Source organism: Acomys minous (genome assembly GCF_964271855.1).
Source record: "Acomys minous genome assembly, chromosome: 5".
NCBI lineage: Eukaryota > Metazoa > Chordata > Mammalia > Rodentia > Muridae > Acomys > Acomys minous.
This window is the reverse complement of record NC_140494.1, coordinates 77,896,287-77,909,341: the sequence shown is the minus strand read 5'-3', so window position 1 is coordinate 77,909,341 and position 13,055 is coordinate 77,896,287. Positions and strand designations below refer to the sequence as shown.

Sequence of the window (13,055 nt, the reverse complement as noted above, 5' to 3'; positions counted from 1 at the left end):
ACACAATATGTCTCTGCTGCCTGTCCTCACTCTGCTGCCTGACCCACTATGGCCACATGGAAGATGAGACTCAGAGCTACCAGCTGAAATTACAGAAACAGGATAGGCGCTGAAGCTGTGGCCGCAAACACTTTATATTTAGATTATTTAGATTATTTAGATATTTAGATATTTAGATTATTATATTTAGATATATATAATCTCCTTCTGCCCTCTCTGAGCCATTTTAAAAGTCTGCTGTTCTGTAGAGGACTTTTTTTTTAATATTAGAAATTTTCTAGCACTTTCATGAATAGATTGATTTAAGAAACTCCCCTGGCTTGTTACAGGGAAGCGGTCTAACCAAGTTGTGCTTCAGTTAGCAACTGAGAGTCCTAAATGAGTCCTGGATGAAACTCTCCTCCCTCAAACCTCATTTTCCCTCTCAGCTCCCCAAAGATGCTTTGTCTCTGTGAGGAGATAGGATTCGCAACTTAGCATAGCCCCAGCCAGTGCTCTGGGCTGGGGATTACACTCAGCACCGCCTGACACATCTCTCTCTGGGTCACACTGCCAGTCACTAGGACCATATGGAAGATGCTGAAAACACTGGCCATCTCTGACAAAAGGACCTTCAAGCAATAAAGTTGCTTTAAGAAGCCTGCAGGTTTTGAAAAATGACACGTGACTTTCTCAGGCGATGTACAGAGAGAACTCTTCTTTCAGGAACTGGTGTGAAAAAAAAAAAGTCATCATTGCGAGACTATAGAGAAATGTCCTGTCTAGACAGCTCGGGCAGATGAGGTGTGTAAGCACAATTATTTCCAGCTTGTTGGAAAGCAAGTTCTCTCACTGACCATGAAAACTGAATGGTGATTCACCCCCCTCTTGTTTCTCAGGAGGGGGGCATCCTGTCTCCCAGCTCTCTTTTGTACTACCCATCTTAAGGACAATCACCTAGGAGAGGGCCAGGCCCCACCCACCACTTGCTCCAGGATGGAGCCAGACTTCACCTTGGTCCCCTCCCTTCTCTTCAGTTCTGTGGAGGGGCCCCGTTCTTTCAGAGGAGCTCAATGGTACTCTGATGTACCTCTGTTTCCTACTAATTATCACAGTCTAAATGAGCACATGTAGTTCAGGGTTTTAAAAGCACAAATGTGCATGCACGGAGAGAAAACCGAGTTACAGATAAAAACCACAACACATTAACAGACATGTTTTACAAACCAAAGGGGTAACAGGGTGATCTGAATTCATTTCTGCGCTTTTTCTGAGCTTTTCAAAATGGTAACGCTAATGTGTCTTTATTTAAACAAGCCAAAATAGGTCCTGTCTGGTCACGGACAGAGAGCCAAGGCCATTGAAGATGTGTGAATACACCGATCCAGCGACTTCTGAGAGCCTTTGTGCCTCTTCTCCCTGTCTGGGGAAGTTGTTTCCTGGGCACATAGATCAGGCCCACTAATAGTATGATACAGGTCCTCACGTGGGTGCTCAGCAGTAGGAAGGGCAAGGTGGCAGATGCTGGACAGTTGGAGGACTGAGCCAGCCTCTGTTGGCGCCGAGGCAGCTTTCAGGGCTCTTACTCAAAGAGCTAGGCACAACCCCTCATGGCATCCACTAGAAGGTTTGCACATCAGATGGGGGAGGAGGCTGGACAGGTTCCTAGGTAGCCAAGTGTCTCACTGCTTCTGTGGAACCTTCCAACACTGTGATGAGCATCAGGCCAGTTGTGAGAGGACAGAGCCTTCTCCTGCCTCATCCCGCTTTCCCTAAGTCATCACCACAATGGGCTCCACAGAGGACAGCTCTGTCTTCCCAGAGTGGATCTGGGAAGAGGGTAGGTGGTGATTGGCTAGCGGAGCCCTCCGACCATGGCTCTTTTCTGTCCACGCCACCCTGAAGGACGGAACCGGGGAGGGCAGCCTGTCTTCCTGAGGCTTCGGAGGCCTTTGGCACATGGTCAGCAGGGCCTTGAGCTCAACCCTAAAATTCTCATTGAGCCAGCAGTAGATGAAGGGGTTGTAACAAGTACTGCTCATGGCAAACCAGTGGAAGGCAAAATAGAGGGCGTTGTTGGTGTGGATGGCCTTGCTGGACAGGAGGAGGACGTAGCAGTTGAGGGGGAACCAGCAGAGGGCGAAGAGGACGACAACAATCACCAGCATCTTCACGGTGGTCTTCTTCTTGCGTCGCAGGGCAAGGTACTGCTCGGTGGTCACGTCGCCGATGGTGTTGCACAGCCACAGCTTCTTGGCCACACGGGCGTAGGCCACCGAGATGATGAAGAGCGGCAGGAGGTAGAGCAGGATGAAGGTGGCCAGGTCCAGGTACTTCCAGAAGAGGTCAGCTGGCTCCGGGAAGTCCGGCAGGCAGAGGGAGCGCACAATGTCCTCACTGAACCAAGAGGGGAGGAAGAGGAAGATGGGGAGATGGCGGACCGTAAGCAGGGAAATCAGTACTACCACTTCCGGTGGAGGAGTGCTGGCCTCCCTCCCCCAGGCTTCGGCACATCAGCCATGGCCTTTGTGACACTGTGGCCTAATCATTTCCCGACAAGGCAGAGCATTCTATAGCGGTTAAGAACACTCCGGACTCCGTCCCCTGAACTTGGCATCATCCCTTGCCCAGAGTGTGCCCCATAGATAGTCACTGAATGAATGAATGAATGAATGATGAATGAAAGAATCAATGAAGGAACGAAACAGTAGTGCCCTGCTCAGAAAAACCACCTGTCTCTTGAGGAAATCTTAGAATCCCCTTTGTACTCAGTTCTCACCCCAAAAGAAACGGAAGGCCAGGAGAATGCGGGGTAAAGTAAACATGCCTCTAGCGTGTCTGTGCCTTACTAACTTTGTTACCCATTCTAGAAAGAAACAGAAGAAGGGAGGCAGACGTTTCACAGGGGGAAAAGCTAAGAAACGAGGAAACCACTCCAGGTCCCCTGCTTTGCTCACTGTCTGTGGATATGTACTTCAGGGCTATAACGTACATCAGTGAGTTAGGTGTTCGACTCAGAGAGCGCACGTTCAAAGTGAGCCAGTTCTTCCTTCTGTGCAGTCTGCCATAGAGACAGGCTATTATGGAGCAGATTGTATTGGTTTTTTGGGGGTTTTTTTGTTTGTTTTTTTGAACTGAGTGTTTGAGAAAAGGAGCTTCTCATTTTGTGGGAGTATATGTCAAGGACCAAACTAGGTAGTGGGGGAGACAGAGAATGCTGCCTCAGAAGCATATACCCGTGCTTATTTTGTTTCTATGTTCTGCAGACCTTGAAATCTTGCTTATTTTAATTAAATAAGGCAAAACGGGGACCCATCTCCATCTGTGTGAGCACACGCCTCCTGGTGGCAGAACCTGGTAACTACTGCCTTGTCCTTGCAAACAGCCTAAAGAGGAAGGCAAAGCTGAAGATGAGAGCACAACTACAGAGAGCAGGCGGGGCCAAGAAGCAACAGTAGAGCATTTGAGAGCAGCTCAGTGGAGCAAGCACACCTGACAGCAAGAGCCATTACCCAGAAGGGCTCGGGTTCAGTCCCAGCGACCGTGGCCTGTCCGCTCTAGAGGAGGCCAGCAGGGCGCTGTCTCCCTTGTGCCCCAGGCTACTCCGACGAACAATCTCACCTGTACTTGAAGGTAAACAGCTTCTGGCAGATGGCATGTGGCAGCGAGAAGAAGGTGGCCATGACCCAGATGGCAGCGATATAGACAACACCCTTGGTGATGGAGATCCGAGGCTTCAAAGGATGCATGATGACCTGGAAAACAAGAGTCTCGCCAGCTGAGGCCGAAAACAGGTGGCAAGGCTCACGGGTCACCTGAGGCAAGCCTCGGTTATCAAAGGTTGAGCATCCTTTACACTCCTGGGCGGCCCCTGCATCTTGCTGGGCAGCTGACCACAGTTCAACTCCAGGGATGGGAAGAAGGTGGCATGTGGATAATGTGGCTTTTGGCGGTTCCCAGGCCTCTTGCAAGTGGGAACAGCTCAGGGGTAATGAGGAAAGTTACAAAGGTGATAGAACGGGCCCCAAGTTCTACCCCACCTCCAAAAGGTTTGACCCATCTTTCCATACTTGCAGACCCTGGATGGTATAGAGGGCTCTGACAAGGAGCAGTCTCTTATCACCCACTGCAGAAAGCTGATTTGATGCCACCTATTGAAACCATCACTAAATCCCAATACAGACTGACTTTCATGCACTTAAAAGAAAGCCAGATGGCAGACCCGGAGCCAAATTTTGTCTCGAAATTGATATCGTGTTGCAGCCAATCAACTCATCTAAGGAGCTTAAATAAAGATGGAAATTTTAAAACATTTCCATTTGTGAGACTAGATGCTGAGGCAAAGGTACCCCAGATCTCTGAATGGACTGGTGGAGGCTACCCAGGGGTAAGAAATAGTTGTGTGTGCACGCTTTTCTCAGCTGCCTCTAAGACTCCTGGACTGCATGAAGATCTGATTCTAACATGAGCACAGCATTTTGGAAACAGAGAGGTCCCAAACTTGAGCAATCCATCCCTTGTCTGATGTGCAAATTCCTTCAAGAACATCCTTATCAAGCTGTCATCCACATGCATTTAGATGTGGCTGGTGACATGAGATGCTGTGCCCAGGCAGCTCTGCCAACTTTGAATACTTATTTCTACTAAAAACACATGCCTTTGAGTGTGGGCTTTGAAGCCTCTTCTCTGTTGCTGCTTCTGCTGCTTGGGTCAGCTCAGGGCAAACCTTGCTTCTCTTTGCTTGACTATGCCTGCAGTGTGGTCTGTTTACATCGTCACAGAGTTGGACAGTCTAGTGATCAGAGCATGATCATGGAGCCAGACAGATGTTGGTCCTAATTTTACCCTGGTCGTTCATGGTCACATGATCATGGGAAAATCTGTGTGCCTTTCTGAGTCTGATTTAACAGGGCCTACTGCAGCAGTTATAAGCCTGTGGGGCACGGCCATCAGAAAACACATGGTTCTGATGGTCTTAGGAACTGAGACACTGCTCAGTAGCAAAATTATAGTTAAGCAGAAACAAATATAATTTTATGATTGGAGTCACCACAACAGGAAGAACTGTATTAAAGGGTCACAGCATTAGAAAGGTTGAGGACAAGCCGAGCATGGCGGTGGTGGCTCACGCTTTTAATCCCAGCACTCAAGGAGGCAGAGGCAGGCGGATCGCTGTGAGTTCGAGGCCAGCCTAGTCTACAAAGTGAGTCTAGGATGGCCAAGGCTACACAGAGAAACCGTGTCTCAAAAAAACCAACCCCCCCCAAAAGAAAACAAACAAACAAAAAGAAATAAAAGCTGAGGAACACTGAATAACCAACAATAAGTGCTCATGGATCATGGAGTTTGTAGGTTCAATGTACCTGGCCTGGCATTGGCCCCTTCCGAAATGGATACCCTTGGGTCCCCTTTGAGTGCCTACCACCCCATATATTCACTCCTGTGCTACCAGGGAGGGCACTGAGTGTATTATGTGCCCAACAGAGGGTCAGACACTGCAAGCGGGTCACCAGGTGGGAGGGGACTAGGCAAAGGAAGAGACCACACCCTAACTGCTCATGTTATCCAAACACCCTGGCTTGCCTTCCTCCTACACAGTGTGGGCCAGAGACTCTCCATCTCCCCACATGAAAGCCTTCTGCAACCTGCAGTTATTTGCTTCTTCCTTCTCATCTGCAATTTTCTGTGTTTCTACTACCAAAGGAGTTCATTAAATTCAGAGCTAGGAGCCAGCGGTGAGTCTCCCCTCCGCAACAAAGTGGAAATAACCTTTTGCAACTACCAAAGGGTTTCATATCCCTCACGTCCTTGCCCACATTGATCAACAAGGAGGCAAGCGCACACACTGACAGCAGGGCTCAATGAGTCACCGAAATATTGATATGCTGCAGGTGACCCCACAGACACCAGGAGGGCATAGCAGGAGACGGGAGGATGGTGCTGGGGACAGGGGCCCTCACCTGGTGACGGTCCACAGCGATGGCTGTGAGTGTGAGTGCTGAGACGTGTAGAGAGCAGTACTGAGCGAAGCGGCTGACGTGACACATGCCCTTCCCAAACACCCATGTGCTGTTCACAAAGCGGACCTACAGGTAAAATACAGACATCAGGAGGTGGGCGGAATGGATGGGCCTTGACCAGCACTCAGCTCTGCTTCTCAGTGGTCTCTGAAGAGCATCTCTTCAGGGTACCTTTCAGCCCTCCCAGCCAAGTAATCTCCCAGCTACTCTGCCACGGACCACATGGCTTTCCCCAGTGTAACCCACTCTTGTTCACTCAGGTCACCAAGCCGCAGTCATGGCTGCGGGCCATCAGGTGTCAGGGGAGCTTGGGAAAAGCGCAGGCTCTGGGGCTGGCATTTCCACCTCTATTTATTGCTGTGCTGCCTTAGCCACTATACTCCTTTAACCTCAGCTTTTTCCATTTGTGGAAACTGGTTTCAAAATCTCTACCTGAAAGGCCTATTATAAAATCTGTAAAGATGGGAGAAATTGCCCAGCAAACTGTTAAAAGGTGATTGTTAGAAATAGGAAGCTGGCATTTTTTTTAAGTGTAATAAAATTCCTTCTTGGCTGAATGGAACCTGGCTTAATGGGGAAACATCTCCCAAAAGTCAAAATATAGTGTGTCAACTATGCTTAGAAGGGGTGTGTGACTGTGTGTGACTGTGTGTGTGTGTGTGTGTGTGTGTGTGTGTGTGTATTCCAACTCAAACCCTGTACATGGTGTGTAAGCAAGGTAGCACTGAGCCCCAGCTCTATGCCAATCTTGCAGCTGATCATCTAGGATGCAGACATTGGAAAGGTAAAGGTTACGGTGGGGGGAGGGGACCCGTGAGGAAGACAAGGTCCTCTCCTTCAGCGCCATGCAGACCTGCGTGCTCACAGAAGCCTAGAGCAGGTCCTGTGAGGAGAGTCTTGTGCCCAGGAGAGATGGAACATTAATTCTGATCCAGGGAGGGCACTGAGTGTATTAAGTGCCCAACAGAGAGTCAGGCACTGCAAGCGGGTCACCAGGTGGGAGGGAAATGGGCAAAGGGAGAGACTGACAGCAGAGACAGAAAAGGCAATCCACTACTTGGCTTCACAGTGGAGATGTTGCCACTTCCTGCTGTCACCTTAGTGGACCTATAGTTGAGAGACAGATCGGAGGATGGACCAGGACTGACTGACGCACAGTTGTGTCTCTAATTGGTATCTGAAGAGCATCCTCTCAGGAGGCGTCTCAGCCTTCCCAGTCAAGAAATATTCAAGGTACAGTGCTGAAGCATAGACCGCTGGGACCTTTGCCTGTGAGGCTCATTCACTCCCATGCCTGGGCCTCTAAGCCCTCACCCTCTGCGTCTGTGAAGAAGACTCACCCTTTCACATGTGATTATAAAACTCATGCATGATAGAAAACAGGTGCAGAGAAGGTACAACATGCCACACATGGCTTCTAAACTGCCCTTATGACTACACGGGGAGTGTTTAAGGTGAGCAAGGACTCACGTATGTGGAGACTAGGACAAAAGCCATCAACTCTGGATCACGGTCTGTTAGGAAATGAGGAATTGGTGTTTGCCTGGCATGTGTACAGGAAAGTTGAGTCAAGTCTGGCTACATCTCCACAGGGAGACAGAAGATCCAAGGCTTTGCCCTGTGGCTGAGAGGAGCCACTGAGGCTACAAAGGGGGACCTCTGCCTCCCGCCCACAATGAGCAAGTGAGCAAACCTAAGCTTCTGATGGGCCACCACCCACTACCCCCTTCCAGACAGCCCCTTGTCTCTTTGGACGTCTCTCTGGATCTTGCCCCCATGGTGTTCAGGCGGAACACTGCCTCTGGCAAGTGAGATTCAGCTGGACAGTCTTCAGGAGGTCCCTGGTGCTGACACACCTGGCCCAGCCTCTCTTTCTGACCCACCTCCGCTTCCTTCCTCTGCCCTACTCTGGTGTGTCTTTTGTTCCTGCTCCTCCTTCGTCACCCAGCCACTCAGTGTTCCCTCAACAAGAGGTGAACTTGAGGAGCCCCTCTCTTTTGCTCTGCTGGTTCCCTGTGAGCTGTATGCACCGACCACTCATCACAACCCACAACTGCAACTCTTGCAGACCTGTTGAAACATCACACCCTTTGCAGAGTCTCCTTTGACCCTCCAGTGGGTTGGAATGAAGGCCTGGCTCCTTCAGGCACCACTACACTGCCTGCAGCTCTGTCGTGGGAACCACCAACAAGTGTTTGTTATTGGCTCAATGGCCAGGGCTGACTGCAACGGGCACAGTGGCTGGGAAGTGGGCCTCAGGAGGTTGCTGTCACCAAGCAGCCAAAAGCAATGGCTCACCCCAGCGGCAAGGTTGTGACGAGCAGGCTGATGGATTTGAAGACCCTCCCTCCCAGTTCTCCCCACCCGTGTGCTCATGACAACACCCTGGATGCTCTAAAGGAGCTTGGACTGGGGCGATTCCATGGGTCAGGTTCAAAGCCAGGCTGTTCAAGTTTGTCCCTTCTCACAGAAGGTCCCTGGGGCATGCAGCTCTCAGTTGTCACTGCTTCTTTGTCCTGTCTTGTGTCTCCTGTATTTGACCCTGCAGCCTGGCTCTAAATACCGGCAACAGGGGCAGACCCTGGAGCCTTGCCGCTCTCAGCCAGGACTCACCCCAGCTTGTCCATTCTCTGATAAGAAGACAAGATGCAGCTTTTTAAAAAAGCATCCAGGAGACACAGGGGCATCACTGGGAAGGTTGTGTGTCCTTGGCCTGTGCCTAGAGGCTCCTGAGTGGCCACTGATAGGTTAGTGTAGGCTGAAAGACAACAGGACAAGCTGGTGTCTTGGAGCAATGGGAGTGGTTTAGTGGATACATCAGTGAGCATGAGTGAAAGGACGAAGTTCCTCTGGCTCTGAAGATGGCCTTGGACAAGGACAGGGCCTCTGTGCCTTGTTTCCCTTATCTGTAAAATGTGACTATGTCCTCAGAAGGGAGAGTCGGAGAATGCGAACACTCTGACAACAGAAGATTGAGAAGGACCTCACATGGGCCAGTGGACCTGAAGGGACCCATCTTCTTGTTGTTGTCTGCCATTCATGTGTCATCCTGTCACATTCTGCTTGGCCAATAACACTAATAACAGGTTGTTCCACTCGTTGGAAAGGGCGTGACTCCGCTGCAGAGATGAGCTCTCTGTCAGTGGCATCGCTCAGCTGCGCTTTCACTGAGATCCTGGTCACTGAGGGACAGAAGCAGCACCAGCAATGCCACACAGCAGAGGCTCTGAGAGGGAGCCACTTGCAAATGTCCCAGGCCAGAGGTCCCAGGCCATCTCACCATCGCTCCCTCCCAGCACAAGCCTCACACTGGGCCTCTCTAGCAAGCCTCGGAGGGAGGAAGCAACAGCTTAACCCACCAGCACAGACTCTAGTAACAACGTTTCACGTTTCACGTGACCCACCAAGCAGACCCCTATGGGTTGGACACAAGCTTTTCACAGGCTGACTTGACAGACAGGATAATAGCCCCTGCTAACATTTCAGGGGCCTGAGTTACTATTTGCTCGTCCCAAATGCCTGTGACCAAGGTGGGTAAAGAGTGAATAGTTGGTCCTTTAGAGGGAACTGGGGACACTTGGCTCATCGAATCAATGCTACCGGCTGCAGAAACTCTGGGTGGGAAAGGAAGGGGTGGGGGGAGAGGAAGGGGAAGCAGGGCTGGAAGGAATATTGGTGAACGGCAGGAGAGAAAGGAAACTCAAAGATTAAGACAGGAAGACAAAAACCAAGGCTGAGGCGACAGAGGAGGGAAGGTGAAGTCGGGTTGAGAGCCTGGAGGTGGGGAGGAGCGAGAAGAGACAGAATGACAGGAGGGGAGAGAATAGAAGGATGCTTCTGGAAAAGAAAGGGAGCCCGAGAGGGCTTTTCCTTACCAAAGTGAAGGGCGTGTTGAGCAACGTGATCATGATGTCCGCCACTGCCAGGTTGACGATGAAGAGGCTGGTCGCCGAGTGCATCCGCTGGTTCTTGAAGATGACATGACAGACCAGAACATTGCCAAAGAGCGAGAAGATGATGATGAAGGAGTAGGCCACGATGAGCAGGGCTTTCACCGTCGGGTTCTGGGACTCGGCCCCATAGCGTCTCCTGCCCACGAAGTTCTGCCAGTCAGAGAAAGTATAGTTGGCCCAGAAGTGCGAAGCGTTGGCCCCTGTCAGGGCTGCCTCCATGCTCGGATGCTCAGTGACGACCTGCGGCTGCTCAGTGGCTTGCACTGAGGACAGAAGAAAGAGAAGCAGGACAGGAGGGACCGTCATGCCCAGCCACTGCGGTTCTGGGCGCAAGGGCCGGACTCCCTTGCCGGGCTCGGTGAACAGAGGATGGTCACCGGGCGGGCGCTGAGCGCACCGGGCTAGAGGAGTCCACACCGCAGAAAGAACCTGGGCGCGAGGGGCGCGAGGGGCGCGAGGGGCGCGAAGCACAGAGGGCACCTCGACCTCAAAGGGAACCTGGACCACTCCGTGTCTGGATTGGAGAGGCAACCGAAATCCCCCGGGGCATCGGGACCTCAGAGAGAACTCCCGGACGCAGAGGGTGCGGGACTGTGCCAACCGGCACCAGCCTCGGGCACCCCAGCCTTCGGTGGCGCTCGCCGGCTTCTCGCAGCACTTTTATACCTCTGTTCCCGCAGCGGCTACAGCGCCTCCGCCTATAGGGCGGTGCAGCGTCTCTTCGCTCGCTCCGTGACGCGCTCGACTCCAGCTGCCCCGCTCCCGCTCGCTGGCAGTACCGCACTCCCAGAGCGACTCTCACCGGCTCCTCAGCTCTGCTTTCCTACTGCAGCCTGGCCTCTGACAGTTCCCTCCCTCACACTCACCAGCTTTCTGTACTGGAAGCCAGCAGACAGGTACAAGCAGCCTTGGGGGACTATGTGGGGTCACACTGCAAGGCCGTGTTGGTGCAGTCCGAAGATCCACCACGTTGGTTTCCATCTGAACTGTAGCCTTGGCTCATTTCCCAATACTGAGGTGGCTCTTGTTCCAGGTGGATCCTGGGATGCGGCAAATCCTGAAATAGACCTAGACTGTTTCCTCTCCTTCTAGCCCTTTAAGCCTCACGAGAGAGCTTAGTAAAGGCCTATTGTTTTATTGACAGCCTTTGGGAATGTGATCTGGGTGCTGATGTTCTTAAAGGGAACTTCAAACACTTCTCTTTTTTAAAAATGTATTTATTTTATGTATATGAACGGTCTGTTTTTCATGCACCCCAGATGAGGGAATCAGATTCCATTACAGATGGTTGTGAGCCACCATGTGGTTGCTGGGAGTTGAACTCAGGCCCTCTGGAAGAGCAGTCAGTGCTCTCAACTGGCTGAGCCATCTCTCCAGCGCCTTCTTGATACATGGGCTCTGTGTCCACTGCTCTGCAAACACTTGCTTTGCTATCACTGGTTTGGGGAAGCTGCCTCTCAGCCACCCGCCCATTTCTCCAGGGAGAATTTTTAAATTTTGTTTAAAAAATTATAGTCAGCATACAAAACAGTGGGTTTCTTCCTGAGCGTCCCCACGCATATATAGGATTATACTTCACTCTTACCCCACCTCCTGGCTTCCTATCACCTCTCTTCCTGGTCTCCCCTACTCTGGAGAAATAACTTTTGCCACTTTCATGTCACACCTGCTTCGGCTTCCCTCCCTCCCTTGTTCCTTGAGTCCTCCTCACAGGCACCTTTTCCTTGTGTATATACCTGTATAGCTAGACAATCCTCAACTCCTCCATTGGAACTACGTCATCCGCCTCTGGCTCCGCTATAGGATGCATCTTGGGGAACCTCCAACGGCTCCACCTTGTACCCGACTTAAGAGCATCATCTGGCCGTGGTGAGCAAACCCCTTAGATATCAGCCCAAATGCTGCTATCAGGGAACAGAAAAAAAGAATTCCCCGTTTCCTATTTCTTTTAGTTTCGGCTCCAATCCTTGTTTGTTTGTTTGTTTGTTTCCTGCCCCCACCCCCACCCCCTGTAAGTTTGTTGGAAAGTGGGAGCTCAGGAGCAGGTAGATCAGGTGCTCCTCCTGAGAAGGAAGCAAAGGAGCAAGCCAGCTGCAGGAATGCACACTGTGCTCCCCTGCATTGCCCTCTCCGAGACCTAACTCTCCTCAAGTATGTCCAGATCGTTTGTGTATCGGATTCCAAATTCTAGAGTCCAGTTCTTCGTCGGGTGTGTCCCTCTTGTCACCTGTGCCCTCCACGTGGGGCTCCTCTGTGCTTTGCCTTGCCTCTGGCCTCTACACCCGCAGGGACACACACACCCCCTTTTCTCCTGCTCTCTCCCCTTTCGCCACACCCTCTGAGTCTCTCTCAGAAGCTGCAGTCCTGCCTGTGGCAGCCTGGGACTCTTTTATTTATTTCTTTTTTTCCTTGCTTCCTGCCACTCGGGAGAGAGCTGCACTGCCTCTCTTTGTGCCTTCCTGGGCCTACGCTTTTTGAATTCCCTGCCTCCCGCTAGGAGCTACCTGCAATTCTGCAGCTTTAGCTCCCAGGCCCCTCTCGGAGCTTACAGGAACATGTCCACAAGGTGTTCCGGTTTTTTCCACTCTTCTTCCTCCATGGGCTCAGATTTTATTACAGCTTGACCTCAGCACACACCAATGGCCACAAACCTGGGAAACTGGGTTTCCGAATTCTTACAAATCATAACTGCTACTGTCTACACAAATGATCCCTAAATCTCATATATCTAAACTTGCCCTGCTCTACACTTCCAACAGTCTCTTATCTCTAAGGTTCTGCTTCCCCCTCTTAAAAGTCTTTTATCTCTATGATTTTTTTTTTGCACTCTGCTCTAAAAAAAAAATATGCCCTAAGATTATGCAGTAAACTCTTATCTTACAATTTGCAAGTTGCTCATTGGGTATGGTTTAAAATCCATAAAATCTTTAACAAGATTTGGCTCTAAACTTATAACAAAAGGCTTATAATTAAACATCTGTACATGAGTGTGTGTGTGTGTGCGTGCGTGTGTGTGTGTGTGTGTGTGTGTGTGTGTGTGTGTGTAAGAGAGAGAGAGAGGATTGGATTCAACTCTGTGTGTATATGGGTATGTAACTTGGAT

At 50.8% G+C, this 13,055-nt stretch overlaps 1 protein-coding gene and 1 long non-coding RNA gene across 3 annotated transcripts in view; one reads left to right on the top strand and one right to left on the bottom strand.

Annotated features, from left to right (window-relative positions):
• Positions 1–204: 204 nt before the first annotated feature.
• GPR83 (G protein-coupled receptor 83) lies at positions 205–11,027 on the bottom strand. 2 transcript variants are annotated; one of them, XM_084781309.1, is made up of 5 exons: positions 10,819–11,027; positions 9,875–10,215; positions 5,940–6,065; positions 3,601–3,734; positions 205–2,376 (listed from the first exon to the last, which is right to left on the bottom strand). In XM_084781309.1, the coding sequence occupies exons 1-5, from the start codon at positions 10,931–10,933 to the stop codon at positions 1,752–1,754; spliced, it is 1,341 nt and encodes a 446-aa protein (XP_084637435.1). In that variant the 5' UTR covers positions 10,934–11,027; the 3' UTR covers positions 205–1,751. The 2 variants fall into 2 exon arrangements, with proteins under 2 accessions (XP_084637435.1, XP_084637436.1); XM_084781310.1 differs by lacking the exon at positions 5,940–6,065.
• The window catches only part of LOC311597163, a 24,822-nt gene continuing 22,357 nt past the window's right edge, over positions 10,591–13,055 (top strand). The window contains exons 1-2 of the long non-coding RNA XR_014779125.1: positions 10,591–10,848; positions 11,697–11,821. This is a non-coding gene — a long non-coding RNA (uncharacterized lncRNA). The remainder of the gene's footprint in view (positions 10,849–11,696; positions 11,822–13,055) is intronic.